General features: G+C 41.1%; 1 protein-coding gene across 11 annotated transcripts in view; it reads left to right on the top strand.

Annotated features, from left to right (window-relative positions):
* The window catches only part of cacna1da (calcium channel, voltage-dependent, L type, alpha 1D subunit, a), a 65742-nt gene that overhangs the window by 47721 nt on the left and 5066 nt on the right, over positions 1-12955 (top strand). For 4 of the 11 annotated variants that reach the window (XM_035950582.2, XM_055010757.1, XM_035950577.2 and 1 more), the window contains 14 exons: positions 713-796; positions 4599-4631; positions 5595-5723; positions 5819-5884; positions 5967-6058; positions 6157-6316; positions 6952-7079; positions 7177-7273; positions 7388-7490; positions 7650-7751; positions 9283-9416; positions 10281-10397; positions 10826-11214; positions 12334-12360. In XM_035950582.2, coding sequence (XP_035806475.1) covers positions 713-796; positions 4599-4631; positions 5595-5723; positions 5819-5884; positions 5967-6058; positions 6157-6316; positions 6952-7079; positions 7177-7273; positions 7388-7490; positions 7650-7751; positions 9283-9416; positions 10281-10397; positions 10826-11214; positions 12334-12360 — 1661 coding nt within the window. The remainder of the gene's footprint in view (positions 1-712; positions 797-4598; positions 4632-5594; positions 5724-5818; positions 5885-5966; positions 6059-6156; positions 6317-6951; positions 7080-7176; positions 7274-7387; positions 7491-7649; positions 7752-9282; positions 9417-10280; positions 10398-10825; positions 11215-12333; positions 12361-12955) is intronic. The other 7 variants (XM_035950583.2, XM_035950584.2, XM_035950580.2 and 4 more) reach the window with 4 other exon arrangements.

The raw sequence follows: 12955 nt of genomic DNA, 5'->3' as shown, positions 1-12955 counted from the left end.
CGGCTGCCAGCTCTGTGTTGAGAAGAAGGACAGGATGCTAGTAAGAGAAAAAGTGTGGGGTGCTGTGCTGACTGTTTTTTTGTTTTTAAATAAAATAGCTCTTGGTAGCAGTGTTGTGCACATAATTTTATTGTTAACATGAATTCGCTGTGTATATCAGTGCACTATAATCATGAGTCCTTCAGCTGAAGTAGCCAGCCCAGCAGGGTTTGTGTGTGTGTTAAATAAGCAGCACAAGTGGCTTTAAATTTCAGTGAAGCCTTTTTTGTTTTTGCTGATGTTACGTTCAACTCGCCCACCACTCGCTCAACCTCATTCAGGGATATTTTGGAGACGCCTGGAACGTGTTTGACGCCCTGGTTGTGATTGGCAGCATAGTAGACATTGTTCTCAGTGAGATTGATGTAAGTAAGTTCAGATACACCTGGTCTCTCTGCTCTCTGACTTCCTTCTGTTCAGCCCTCCTCATCTGCAGGTTCCAGTGGCAGGACTCTGACTTCTAGCTTTATTTGTCTGATCTTTCTTAACACTTTATCTCATTTTCTCTCTCCTTTTTGTGCTCCCCTGACCCTGCCATTTCATTACAACTTTTGAGCCATTCCTTCTCTTCCTTATGTTTTCCACTTGTCATCCCTCTGATTATCTTTCCCCATCTTTCTCTTCCTGCTCATTTTCTTTCCATCCCATTACCTATAACATCATTCATTAACAGCACTATTTCGCTGATGCTTGGAACACATTTGATGCCTTAATTGTTGTTGGTAGCGTCGTCGATATCGCTATCACTGAAGTTAACGTAAGTACTACTTTTTCTGACTCACAAGTTGAACTGAAGCTTTACAGGAAAGCCACATGGAAAATGTCAGTGTTTTTACTTTAATTTAAATACATTTTAGTTATAAAAATATGATTTATTACAGTAAGCTTGAATTCTCTGTGTTGCTCATTATGTTTAAATTTTCCTGCATTTTTAGTAGTTTGTAAGGTGCCATTGGCTTTTTTTTGTAAAGCTTCAGTTTGACTTCCATGCATATCTTCTTGTCATTATCTTGCTGCATTAACACTGAATTAATCTAACTCAAATCTGCTTTGTTGGAGTATTGTTTCTTCTAAATGTGCTATTGTCACTGTGTCATTGTTTTCGCCAGAATATTCTGACAAAATGTCTGTTGAACGTGCCGATTGTTCCCTTTGGACATAGCAGTATCAAAAACAGGAGTCGCTCACATTTCTTTGTGAACTGAGGCCTGTATTTGGTTCAGAGCAGGATGGTTTATGATGTGGTTGTCTAATTCTTACTCTTGTTCATTTTGTTTCCATAGAAACTTGTAGAGGCAAGTATGGCAATGAACGAAAATGTTGTTTGTGTGTAACTTGTTGTTGATAACAACTTTATCTTTGGGACCCCTTTACAGTGGAATAAAAATTATATAACTTGAGTCAGGCAAAAGTAGATTTTCGTAGCGATTTTATTTAGGATTCAGATAAAAGTCAGTTACTTTTAAAATTGGTGTCAGCACTCTATAAAATAGATGAAGACTGCTTCTCTATTTCAAACACCTATTAAACCAATCAAATGCTCTTTGTTTTACGGCTTTGCTCTGCACATAAACACCTAAAACAAAGACTTTACTTTGCTGTTTGGTGCTTTCACTTGTACAAAAATGGTAAAAGAGACTTGAAGTTTAGATCCCAAGCAATCACGGGGAATGCTGAGAGACCAAATTTGACATTTTTACATTTCTGAGGAATAGTTATGGTGATGATGGTGCTTGCAAGCGTACCAAAGACTTAGCGCTCGACCTGAACCTCCTTCCCCCCCGAGTGCTCTCATGTCTGAGCTGCAGTGCTGTTTTTCTGGAGTAATACTTCATGTTTTCAGTGTTTTCTCAGTTTGTGTTCCAAAACGTGTGTCTGCATGAGTGTATAAACATAAAGCACAAGGTAGTGATGTGTCTTTTAGGTTTTTTATTGTGATGCATGTGTGTTTTACGTGTGTACAGTGTGTAATTAAGGTTGTATGTGTGTGTATGCAGAGGTGTGTGTGTTGTGAATGATGGGGACATGATGTTGATTTCACAAGGGCTGCCATTGTGGTTCTTTGACACACCTTTCATGACATCTGTTTCTGATTTGCACTGCATGTGTGTTGTTGTTGTTCAGATGTTAAACATTGTACTGTTCCATTTAATCATAACAGCTGATCTGTTATGAGGTTTCCTTTATGAGTCACTGATTTTTGCTACTTGCTTTCCATTTTGGTCATGAGTCGTGCGATTGTTTAGATTTTCACCTGACCGCTGTGACCTCTCCAAATGCATGCTGGGGTGTCAGCCACTCATCTCATTCCCTAACATCCTTTTCATCTCCCGTCCCTCGCAGATGGCGCTTGGCCACCCGCTCCATTCCCCCCCGGTCAGTTTTTTTCCATAGAGCCTTGTGAAGTTTTCCCTTTTTCGCCTGTGTACCTCTCGACCTTTACTTCCAGACAGAATGGCCCTGGAGCTCAGAGCTTGGAAATTCTACACAACATTAAGGAGAATTTTAAAATAGAATCTATGAAGCTCAGTGTCTTTGTGATTAATAAATGAAATAATAAAATGCAATCATTCAGTTTCCTTAAAGTTGTGTAGGCCACTGTGGCTTCACATACAGCTGATATAATGCATCAATAATTAGGGAGCAGATCAAGTCATGTAGTGACCTGGAAGGAAATCAGAGCTTTTCCAGCAACTACAACTTAAGATGTAGTCCTCAAATTAAAGTAAAAAATCTTTCACCAGTAACAATGACCAGTAATCAGGTAAGACTGTGTGATCTAAAAAAGAAATTGGCAGATCAGATGACACTAAATTAGTTGTGATTTTGTACACTGATGGTGGTTTAATGCAGCTGAGTCTGAGGTTCTTTGATGATCTTGTGTTTGTGTCTCTGTGAGTGATTGTCTCTGTGTTCTGTCTTCCTGTAGTGAGCTCTTAAAGCTCAGAATGGAGCTCATGTGTAGCGCAGGTGTGTAGACTCCAGTCAGGTGCATGAACACTCTACTCTCTCCCTCTTTACACGTCTCTGCCTCTGTTCTTCCTCCGGTTTCAACACCGGACCAGTTTTACTTTCTTACCCAGTATCGGTCTCTCTCACTGCCTCCTTCTCTGACTTTCTTTCTTCCCTTCCTGTCGTTTCATTCGCGTCTTTCTGCACCGGACTGTGAGAGCGCCCTGCTATGGCAGTTTTGTTGCAGGACACTACTGACATGCATGAGTTGCTGCATTGCTATGAGTTCACCACTGGCTCCACATCATTCAAATGTCTTGCGTGTACGTGCAGTGCTACCCCAGCAACGTGGCGATGCTGAACGCATGCTCCATCAGCGCTGTGGCCAGGATTACCTAAAGAACCTCCTCAAGCTAATTCTACATTTTTGTTCAATCATTTCTGCTCGTTCTGCACCTCATACTGACAGTATGTGAAGTATTGTGCTGAGGGATTTGAATGACGCCATATCTGTCTGGAGTATCTCTCTGTTTCCAGCGCTGAGCCTTCTATTCTTACGCTTTTTTGGCCTTGAGTTAAACACTTTCTTTTACTATAAAATCACATTATCATTATACAGGCTCAGTTGTACCACCACCACTGATGATGTTTCTCTTTTATTTTGCACCTGGACTCTCTCTGTGTACAAGTGCTCGCTGATATCATATACTTTATTGTAAATGACATGAATTGCAATCTACAGTTGTGTATGGGTGTGGAGCTGTGTGAGCGACTGTGTATACCAACGTTTTTTAAAGCTCTTTTTGGACAGCAAGCACTTTTATTTCTGAAAAAAAATAATAAACGTCTCATATGGTTTAAATTGTTCCAAACAGGAGGAGATTGAGCAACTTACAGATACTATAGTCTTTTTCATGGCTCCATAAATATGCATTATGCACACAATGTATGATTTTTGAACAGTCAAGTCATATGTTGATGTGTATTTGCCTGAATCTGAAGCCTACAGGGTTATATGATGAGTTACAGCAAGAGTCGAGGCTCTGTACGAGTAGCAGATGGTGCTTTTACCATGACATGAATTCATAGCATTTGTTATGTCAATTACTCAACTACTCATTAACATTGTCTAAAGCTCACCAAAGACATCTCACCATAAAATCCATTTAATCCCATTAGTAATGTCCATTACAGCGGGGGAGTGATAAAGTTGTGTGCCAGTCTTACATGTTGATTAGTACTTAAATGACTTCATGTTGTTCATCAGTCTGACATGCTATCGTTAAGTCCCACATAGAAATGTTAAGCTGTAAACTTGTTGTGTGGCAGTCTTTTAAAGTGTTAAGATAATGTTTAATGTCTGTCATTATATTAAGTGTACATAGACGGTGGTAAATCAATGTCTGTCCTTGTCATAGTAAAACTATAAGACGGTTTTGTCCTGTCAATGAGAAGAGTAGTGATTTTGTTCTGTCTGCGTCTTGACTGACGTGTGCTGGCATTGTGTGACAACAACTTCTCAAATGTAATGTTTACGTGTTTGGCCCAATGTGTGTGAGACCTGTGGGCTCTGTACCAGTCATTAATGCAGGTCTTTGATTTTAAAGCCAACGGAGACTCCTCAGGTGGATGAACTGGGGGTAAGATGCTCCGCCCCCCACCCCCTGTCAGGGCTATGTCATGTTTGGATTTACATTTCTTTGTTTGGTATTCTGTTGTCTTCTACACCTTCTATGATCTATTGCTTATTTCAGTTACATTTACGTTCTCATGTTAAGGTTTCCATTCTCTCTATTTTTCTTTTTTATCTCATATCTGTTTTGTTAGTTCATTTTGCATAAATCCTCAAAACATTTTGCCTTCCATTTTCCTAAATGTTTGGAGTTATTTCGAAGGAGAGTGTGTCACTCAAACGTGACGCTTGTGTCCTGTTAGGTGGGAGCGGTTTCGAGCCGCTCTTCACGTTTGTACTGTTGACACAGCTACATGGTCTCTGCCACCATTCTTGCGTGGGGTAGTGACCCATGGATGAGCCCTGGGATCAGGTCACCCAGCTATGACCTGTGAACCTCCCGGCTGACCCGTTCGGGTTGGTCCCACTGTGACTCCGCATGCAGTGACTCTGGACTGAGGGTGCCATGCTTGTGCAGATGTGTCCTCTCAAGTATGGCAAGGTTTTCTCCAGCATGCTTGCCTCCTTGCTTCCTCCCCTGTAGGTCTATACAGTGACAGGGAACCTGACAGTGCTTTGGACGCAGACTAACAGAAACATATCAGCTGTAGCTGCACTGCATTAGAGATCGTACCAAATTAAGACTTTAGAAATAGCATAAAATGATCATCTTGAATAGATTATATAAAATAGCTGCATTTTGTGCATCTAATAGCTGCCATCAGTTCAGAAATCTAATTCGAAACTAGCTTAATTTTAAGAATGCAGTTTTCCATGATGTACAGATGCAGTGTTGCCTTTTCAGCCCATATGTATCTGATATTGAGGTCTTTCCTCTGACTTCATCATCCCATAAAGCACAGCCAGGTGCTCTGATTCCACTACACTCTGTTGCTCTGCTGTCATCTCACTCTGGTCTCGATCTCCACAGAACACGGAGGACAGTGCTCGCATCTCCATCACCTTCTTTCGTCTGTTCCGAGTCATGCGGTTGGTCAAACTCCTCAGCAGAGGGGAGGGCATTCGCACTCTGCTATGGACTTTCATCAAATCCTTCCAGGTGAGGTGAATGACAATTTGGTGATCACTGATTGAGGAAAAAAATAAAGTTACTCATATTAATCTTTGTCTACTTCTTTCCTGTTTTGCCTGCAGGCTCTGCCTTATGTTGCTCTTCTGATAGCCATGCTGTTCTTCATCTACGCTGTCATCGGCATGCAGGTTGGTACTAAATGTGACAGAAAATACTTTTCCACTCGGTCTGTGAAGTTGCAACTGCATTAATATGATATTTCTGCTTCAGGTGTTTGGAAAGATTGCCATGGTAGATGGCACGCATATTAACAGAAACAACAACTTCCAGACCTTCCCCCAGGCTGTGCTCCTTCTCTTTAGGTCTGTAGAAATCTGGGGTCAGAGATCATCATAAAACTGAAAGAGTTTTTAGTATTCTGTTTGATTAATTTGTGTTGTAATGTCTGTCTGTTCTCCAGGTGTGCCACTGGTGAGGCATGGCAGGAGATCATGCTGGCCTGTATGCCAGGCAAACTGTGTGACCCAGAGTCCGACTATAACCCCGGGGAGGAGATGACGTGTGGCAGTGGATTTGCAATAATTTACTTCATCACCTTCTACATGCTCTGCGCTTTTTTGGTACTTAAAACATCGAACTGTGTTTATCTTGCATTTAATTACTCACAGAATTGTGCTTAATGCTGTGTTGCATTACCTGCTGCAACATCAGTCATTCAACTAAAGTAAAGCAACTCAGGTGTAGGATTTTAAATGTCTATCTTCAAAATATTATGCAATATTGTTTGTATGCTGGGCTGCACAGTGGCGTAGTGGTTAGCACTTTCGCCTTGCAGCGAGAAGATCCCTGGTTCGCGTCCCGGCTTTCCCGGGATCTTTCTGCATGGAGTTTGCATGTTCTCCCTGTGCATGCGTGGGTTTTCTCCGGGTACTCCGGCTTCCTCCCACAGTCCAAAAATATGCTGAGGTTAATTGATTACTCTAAATTGCCCGTAGGGGTGAATGTGTGAGTGATTGTTTGTCTATATATGTAGCCCTGCGACAGACTGGCGACCTGTCCAGGGTGTCCCCTGCCTTCACCCGAGTCAGCTGGGATAGGCTCCAGCACCCCCCGCGACCCTAGTGAGGAATAAGCGGTGTATAGATAATGGATGGATGGATGGATGTTTGTATGCTCCTCGTGGTAATTCCTCTAAACTCATGGAAGACTTGTGCACTACAGTTTGTATAACAGTCCTTTTCTTGTACTTCTCCAGATTATCAATTTATTTGTGGCCGTCATCATGGATAACTTTGACTATCTGACACGTGATTGGTCAATTCTCGGTCCTCATCACCTTGATGAGTTTAAGAGAATCTGGTCAGAGTACGACCCTGAGGCAAAGTATGTCATTTATGACTTATCTGGGAAAAAAACAGAAATTCACATTCATGTATTGTGATTTGACTCTGAATGTGTTGCATCTGTTTCTTTCATGTAGAGGCCGAATTAAACATCTGGATGTTGTAACCCTCCTTCGTCGTATCCAGCCTCCTCTTGGCTTTGGCAAACTGTGCCCTCACAGAGTGGCTTGCAAGGTCTCTTCTCCTCCCTAGTAATATCATTTCATTTTCAAATTTCAAACAGAAATACTTGTTATTTATCTGACCTGTTCTACTTGTTCAAGGTGTGTATGTGCTCTCTTCTTTCAGCGGCTGGTAGCCATGAACATGCCTCTGAACAGTGATGGTACTGTCATGTTCAATGCCACTTTGTTTGCACTGGTGCGGACAGCCCTGAAGATCAAAACAGAAGGTATAAACTAAATATGAATCATACCACACTGCACTGCTCCTAAAATATTCTTCTGAGGTACACGCTGTTTGCTGTAATTAGGAGCTTGCATGGATATAAAATGGCTGTGAGCTGGAGAACTGCTGGGTTCTCAGGGATGCTTGTCTCCCCATGGTGCAGGTAATCTAGAGCAGGCCAACGAAGAGCTGCGAGCTGTCATCAAGAAAATCTGGAAGAGAACCAGCATGAAGCTGCTGGATCAAGTGGTGCCTCCTGCTGGTGGTTAGTGGAATCAGACCCTCTCTGTCAATAACGTCACACACCTCCTTCTGTTGTAGTTTGACACACAAACCAAGCTAAAGCTGCCTGGCAGAATCACACACACACACACACCATATGCCGCCATGCTGTTAAAATATAATTATTCCAAACTGCTCTTCCATAACCATGTCCTTAAATACAAAACACACACGCTTAGACAAAGTCTCACACACAAGTCAAGCTGTATCATGCCATTTCTGCTCTGCTCATGTTTTCCTGGTTGTCCCCTCTGCAGTGTGTTTTTTAACTGTGTGTATTTGGTCCACATTCCTCCCTCCTGCCTTGGATGCTGATGGAGGCCCCCGACTATCCGCTGGGCTTTGGGCTTGCATGGCCTTGTAGACAACAGTGCAAGTGCATGCTCTGTCTTTCTTACTAATATCTCTGTCTTTCCTTTTTCCTCTGTCTGCTCTCTCTTCTCTGACTCACTCTCTTGTCTCAAACTCTGTCTTTTCTCACTGCCTGAGCTTTCACAGCTTAATCTCCTCACACTGTTATATTTCTGTATCCAAAAATCTAAAGCACTTCAGAATATTCTGAAGCAGTTCTGTTTTAGGGTGGTGGCATGGAACTAGTGTTGCCTCTCTCTCCGATCTCTGTCCCCAGCGTGCTTGTTCAAAGTGACTCAGACCCCTGCTTCAGAATGATTCTCACACACTCTTATAAACACTTCAAATGAAAAAACTGAGACGAATATACATGTAAGATCACAAACATACACAGCTCCAAGTATAGTATTTACTGATTAGCATATATCATATGACTAAAGGACATATATGAGCAAGAAAACTATGAATTTACACACACATACTGACATGTATGATTCATACTGTAGATCTGCTTGCTTGCATGTGCTAAAGTAGTAAATTAAATGGCATTCTGGGACAATTAAGAAAGAATTTGGTTCAAACACCCTCTTGCCTCAAGATAAAAAGAATTTGAGTAAATTGATATGATAAATATTATCTAAAAATTGAAAAGCCTCTAGCTGTGATACAGTTTTGCAGCTGTGTCAGAAGTTACAACCATTACTACTTGCAGCATGAAGGGGTTGTAATAATGCTGTAGGTGTTTGAACATTAATTCCTCCAGTTAATCCACCGAATTAAAAAACAAACATATGTATATACATATAATGTAGACAGTCTCACATTTATCATCAAAAGCTCTTCATGTGAAGAAAAACACAGACACAAAGTGTCAACGTTGTAGCATATATTCCCTTTCTATCTCTTGAAATACAGCGAAAGATCCTAAGTGGTGCAGACTGAGGTACAGTATATATACATCTATCAGGATGGATGTATATAATTTGGATATGATTCATTTGGTTAACTGAGGTCAAACAGTGCCTCACATGTCTGCAGTCCTGAGCTGATGGATTTTTTTAAGGAGAATGGATGAGGGGGAGAAGAGTCTCTCCTTCTCTGCCAGGCTAATGTGTGGAGTGACCTGCTGATGTAGGAAGCATTTGTGTGGTCTGTTCACTCAGATGATGAGGTAACCGTGGGGAAGTTCTATGCCACCTTCCTGATACAGGACTACTTTAGGAAATTCAAGAAACGTAAAGAGGAAGGCCTGGTGGGTGCACACCCCTCCCAGAACAACACAGCCATAGCTTTACAGGTGAGTCTCACAGCGCTCGAGTGTGTCTCTGAGAGTGTTTGAGATGGACGAGAGGTTGTTCAACACTTTGTGAAAATGGACGTGTGAGCATTCTAATTTTGTTAAGTCTGTAAAATGTCTTTGTGCATTTCATTCAAATATCATTAAGTGTGCTAATGTTATGGTTTATGATCCAGCAGGACGTTCATGATCTTGGTGTACAGTATGAATCAGTTTCTGTGATTTATGTGTTTCCAATATGTGATTTTGCTGTCTATGTGTCTGTAAATATCATAGATGTTGATGTTAAGCATGTGTCATTGTCTCCAGCCACCATTTCATATGTTTTCTGTGCACTACAATTCACGACTCATGAAATTTACATGCAAAGCTTGTTGCCATTTCTGTTACCTTATAACGTCTGATATATGGCTTCAGTTTATCCCCATATATCAATATCAGGCAGTAAACATGACCAATTTCTAATTTCTTCATAATGAAATCTCTTTATATATTGTTTTAATTTGGTTATATATACCTACAAAAGAAAGGGCAGTTAGGAAGGTGAACTGTTTTTACCGCAAAACAACAGCAACACACTCTGTGTGACAGAAAGCACAGCTGGATGCTCCAGAAGACATTTCAACTAAGTAATACTCACAGTAGGTTGCATTCAGGAGAGCACATCCGTCTGTCTCTGTGTTCTCATCTCTCACAGTCTGTCAGCTCTGTAAATGTCAGGTGTTGCATAGCACAGGTGCGTGTATGTTCAGTATGTGTGGTGGTTACGACTGTTATGACTATATGATGTCAGATTTCATGCTGTGAGTTGTAAGATGAAGGTCCCAGCCTTAGCGCTTAGCCTTCTTGTTGTCATGGTTACAGGCTGGCCTTCGCACGCTGCATGATATTGGGCCCGAAATTCGCCGAGCGATATCATGTGATCTGCAGGATGACGAACTAGTAGACTTTATTCCAGAGGAAGACGAGGAAATTTATAGGGTAACTGATTTAAATTCACATGAGGGGGAAATGTTTGTTCACAAAATTTCAAGTTGTGCTCATAATGAATTACTTTCTTTCATGGTAATATAAAAAAATCTGTGGAAGAGAATGTGCACACAGAAGAACTAATCAGCTAAATCTGTTGTAGATGTATTGACTGTAAATCTACAATATCTAGGGTTTTTTTTCCATTTAGTTTGATTTGGTTTCTTGTGTTTTCTCTCCATTTCAGTTCCAACAAACTAAACAGTGCTTTTATTTTTGCTCACATAAATCATGCCATGAATCAGCTTCTGAACTTACTTTTGCTCTTATAATTTCTGAAACAATATCAGTCCTCAGACTTAACATCAATAGCTCCTGTGTTTTGCTGATTTGTATGAAGTAGAAGCTCTGGTGGTTTTACTTTGAGCGTTCCTTCACAGCGTAATGGCGGCCTCTTTGGTAACCATCTCATGAACGGCGGTCACCGGCGATCCAACGGGCATCAGACCAACGCCACCCAGCGACCTCTGCAGGTGCAGCCTCCACCTCACTACGCTCACATGGAACAGCCGGTGGGACGCCTGTCTCGAGCCAATGCAATGTCCCATCCCAACCACCATCATCACCACCACCACCATCACCACCGTCACCACAACTCCTACGGCAAGTCACCCAAATCCACCAACATCAACCTCAACAATGCCAATGTGTCCAGTTTGCCAAACGGAGGGCACCACCGCTACTATGAACATGCACCTCCCAACGGCTACCCAGGTCTGCGCAGCACCTACTATGACTACGATAAGCCCCGGACACCCCAGGGTCAAAGGTATCCACACACTGATCATGTTGCACAAACAATGTAGAGTAACATCTCCTGTATCCTCTGACCACATTTTATTTGGTTCTTGCTCCCATAAAATACCAAATGTTGAAAGTACATGTGAACTAAACTATGTAAAATCACATCATGTCAAGATATTTTCAACATAGATTGTTACAGCAGATTTTTTTCTGACTACATTGAAAGCACAACTGTTCTTTATCAATGGTGCATAGATCATGTCTGAAAACAAATTTGCAAAATGACGATGGGTTAAAAAAAATTGGAATGCAGGCAGTAAGATATAGATTATCAAAAATCATCTAGTTTCTTTCAGAAACATTCAATTTTACCTCCTGAAAATTCCCCCTATTACTTTTAATGTCGCAAACATTTGCACAAGTTTTAAAATTTGTTCTTGCTCCACTGCTACCTGAGACCACTTCTTGCTCATTCCATGCATGTATCCCTGGTCGAATGACAGCACATAGATGAGGAACTTTAAAATAACACTGTGATTAATCCCTGTGCACTCATTTCTTGCTACATAAGTATCTTTGCCGCAGGCAGATTCTTATCAAACCTTTCCATTACAGAAACCTTTACTGTAAACCTTTCATTCCATAATGAATCACGAGCCTGCACTCACACTGACAGTTAATTTCATAAGTGCCCAATAGTACACTTATCTCCTTATTTTTTCTTTAGTCAGCTGCTCCAGCCCTGGGCCTGTTTTTCTTTTTTTCTTATTTTTTTTCTCCTGCCCAATAAGTTTGGGGGACAATTTCATTGCTGCCTATTTATGAAGGAGAAATTATTCTGAGCTTGTTTCTTATCTTAGGATTAGAAAATGGAATTGTCAACCAGTCCTTGAGTCGTCACCATTATGCTCTATCCTCCTCATACATATATATGAGAATGCTGTATATGTTTCATATACTGTGCAATATATATATATATATATATATATATATATATATATATATATATATATATATATATATATGTGTATATATATATATATGTCACACCTTCTCCATCCTGTTCTCTGTGTTCTCTCCTTCTCCCGTTCTCCTTCCTAACTAAAATGCTTTCTCTTGACCATCCCTCTGCTTTCTTGGACAGAAGGCGCTACTATGAGACCTATGTTAGGTATGTTGTTTTTCTAGGTTTGGTTCCAGCAGTATGTCTCAGCAGCAAAGAAGGACTTTATTTTATGTTTATTTGCTTTATTTTGACTTGGTTATGGACTGGTGGATTGTGCATCTTTGCTAAGTCAACATTGCGTGTTACATGCTGGCCAGTCATTTGTCAGGGTATCATCCGCTTCTGCTATGACACAGTTGTGTCAACACTGTTAAGCAAATAGAGTAATACCATAAATGATGTGAGTGGCCAGCATACTGCTGACAGCAGCCCTGCTTTATGCATGTGCTTTAAATAAGGACCCAGACGCTTGAAAACAAGGAAGTGTATGAGAATGTTTTAAAGAATCACACTACTTGTGATCTGTTTAGTGCTCATATCCCCCAACAATGCACAATCCTGCTTTTAGTTCACATCATGATTCTCACCAGAAAGAGTTTTAGTTTATGTAATGATGGACATCAACGTGGATGGGGTGTTTAGATGACAGAGTGGTGCTCTTCAAGCCCACAACCTCTGCCTGTTGTCTTGGTTTGGCTGTGGTAAATAGTTATAAGGGTGGTTACTTGCATTGCTGCCCCCTGGAGGCTTGTCTGCATGG

Source organism: Amphiprion ocellaris, chromosome 5 (genome assembly GCF_022539595.1).
Source record: "Amphiprion ocellaris isolate individual 3 ecotype Okinawa chromosome 5, ASM2253959v1, whole genome shotgun sequence".
Lineage (NCBI taxonomy): Eukaryota > Metazoa > Chordata > Actinopteri > Pomacentridae > Amphiprion > Amphiprion ocellaris.
This window is presented reverse-complemented; position numbering and strand designations above follow the sequence as displayed.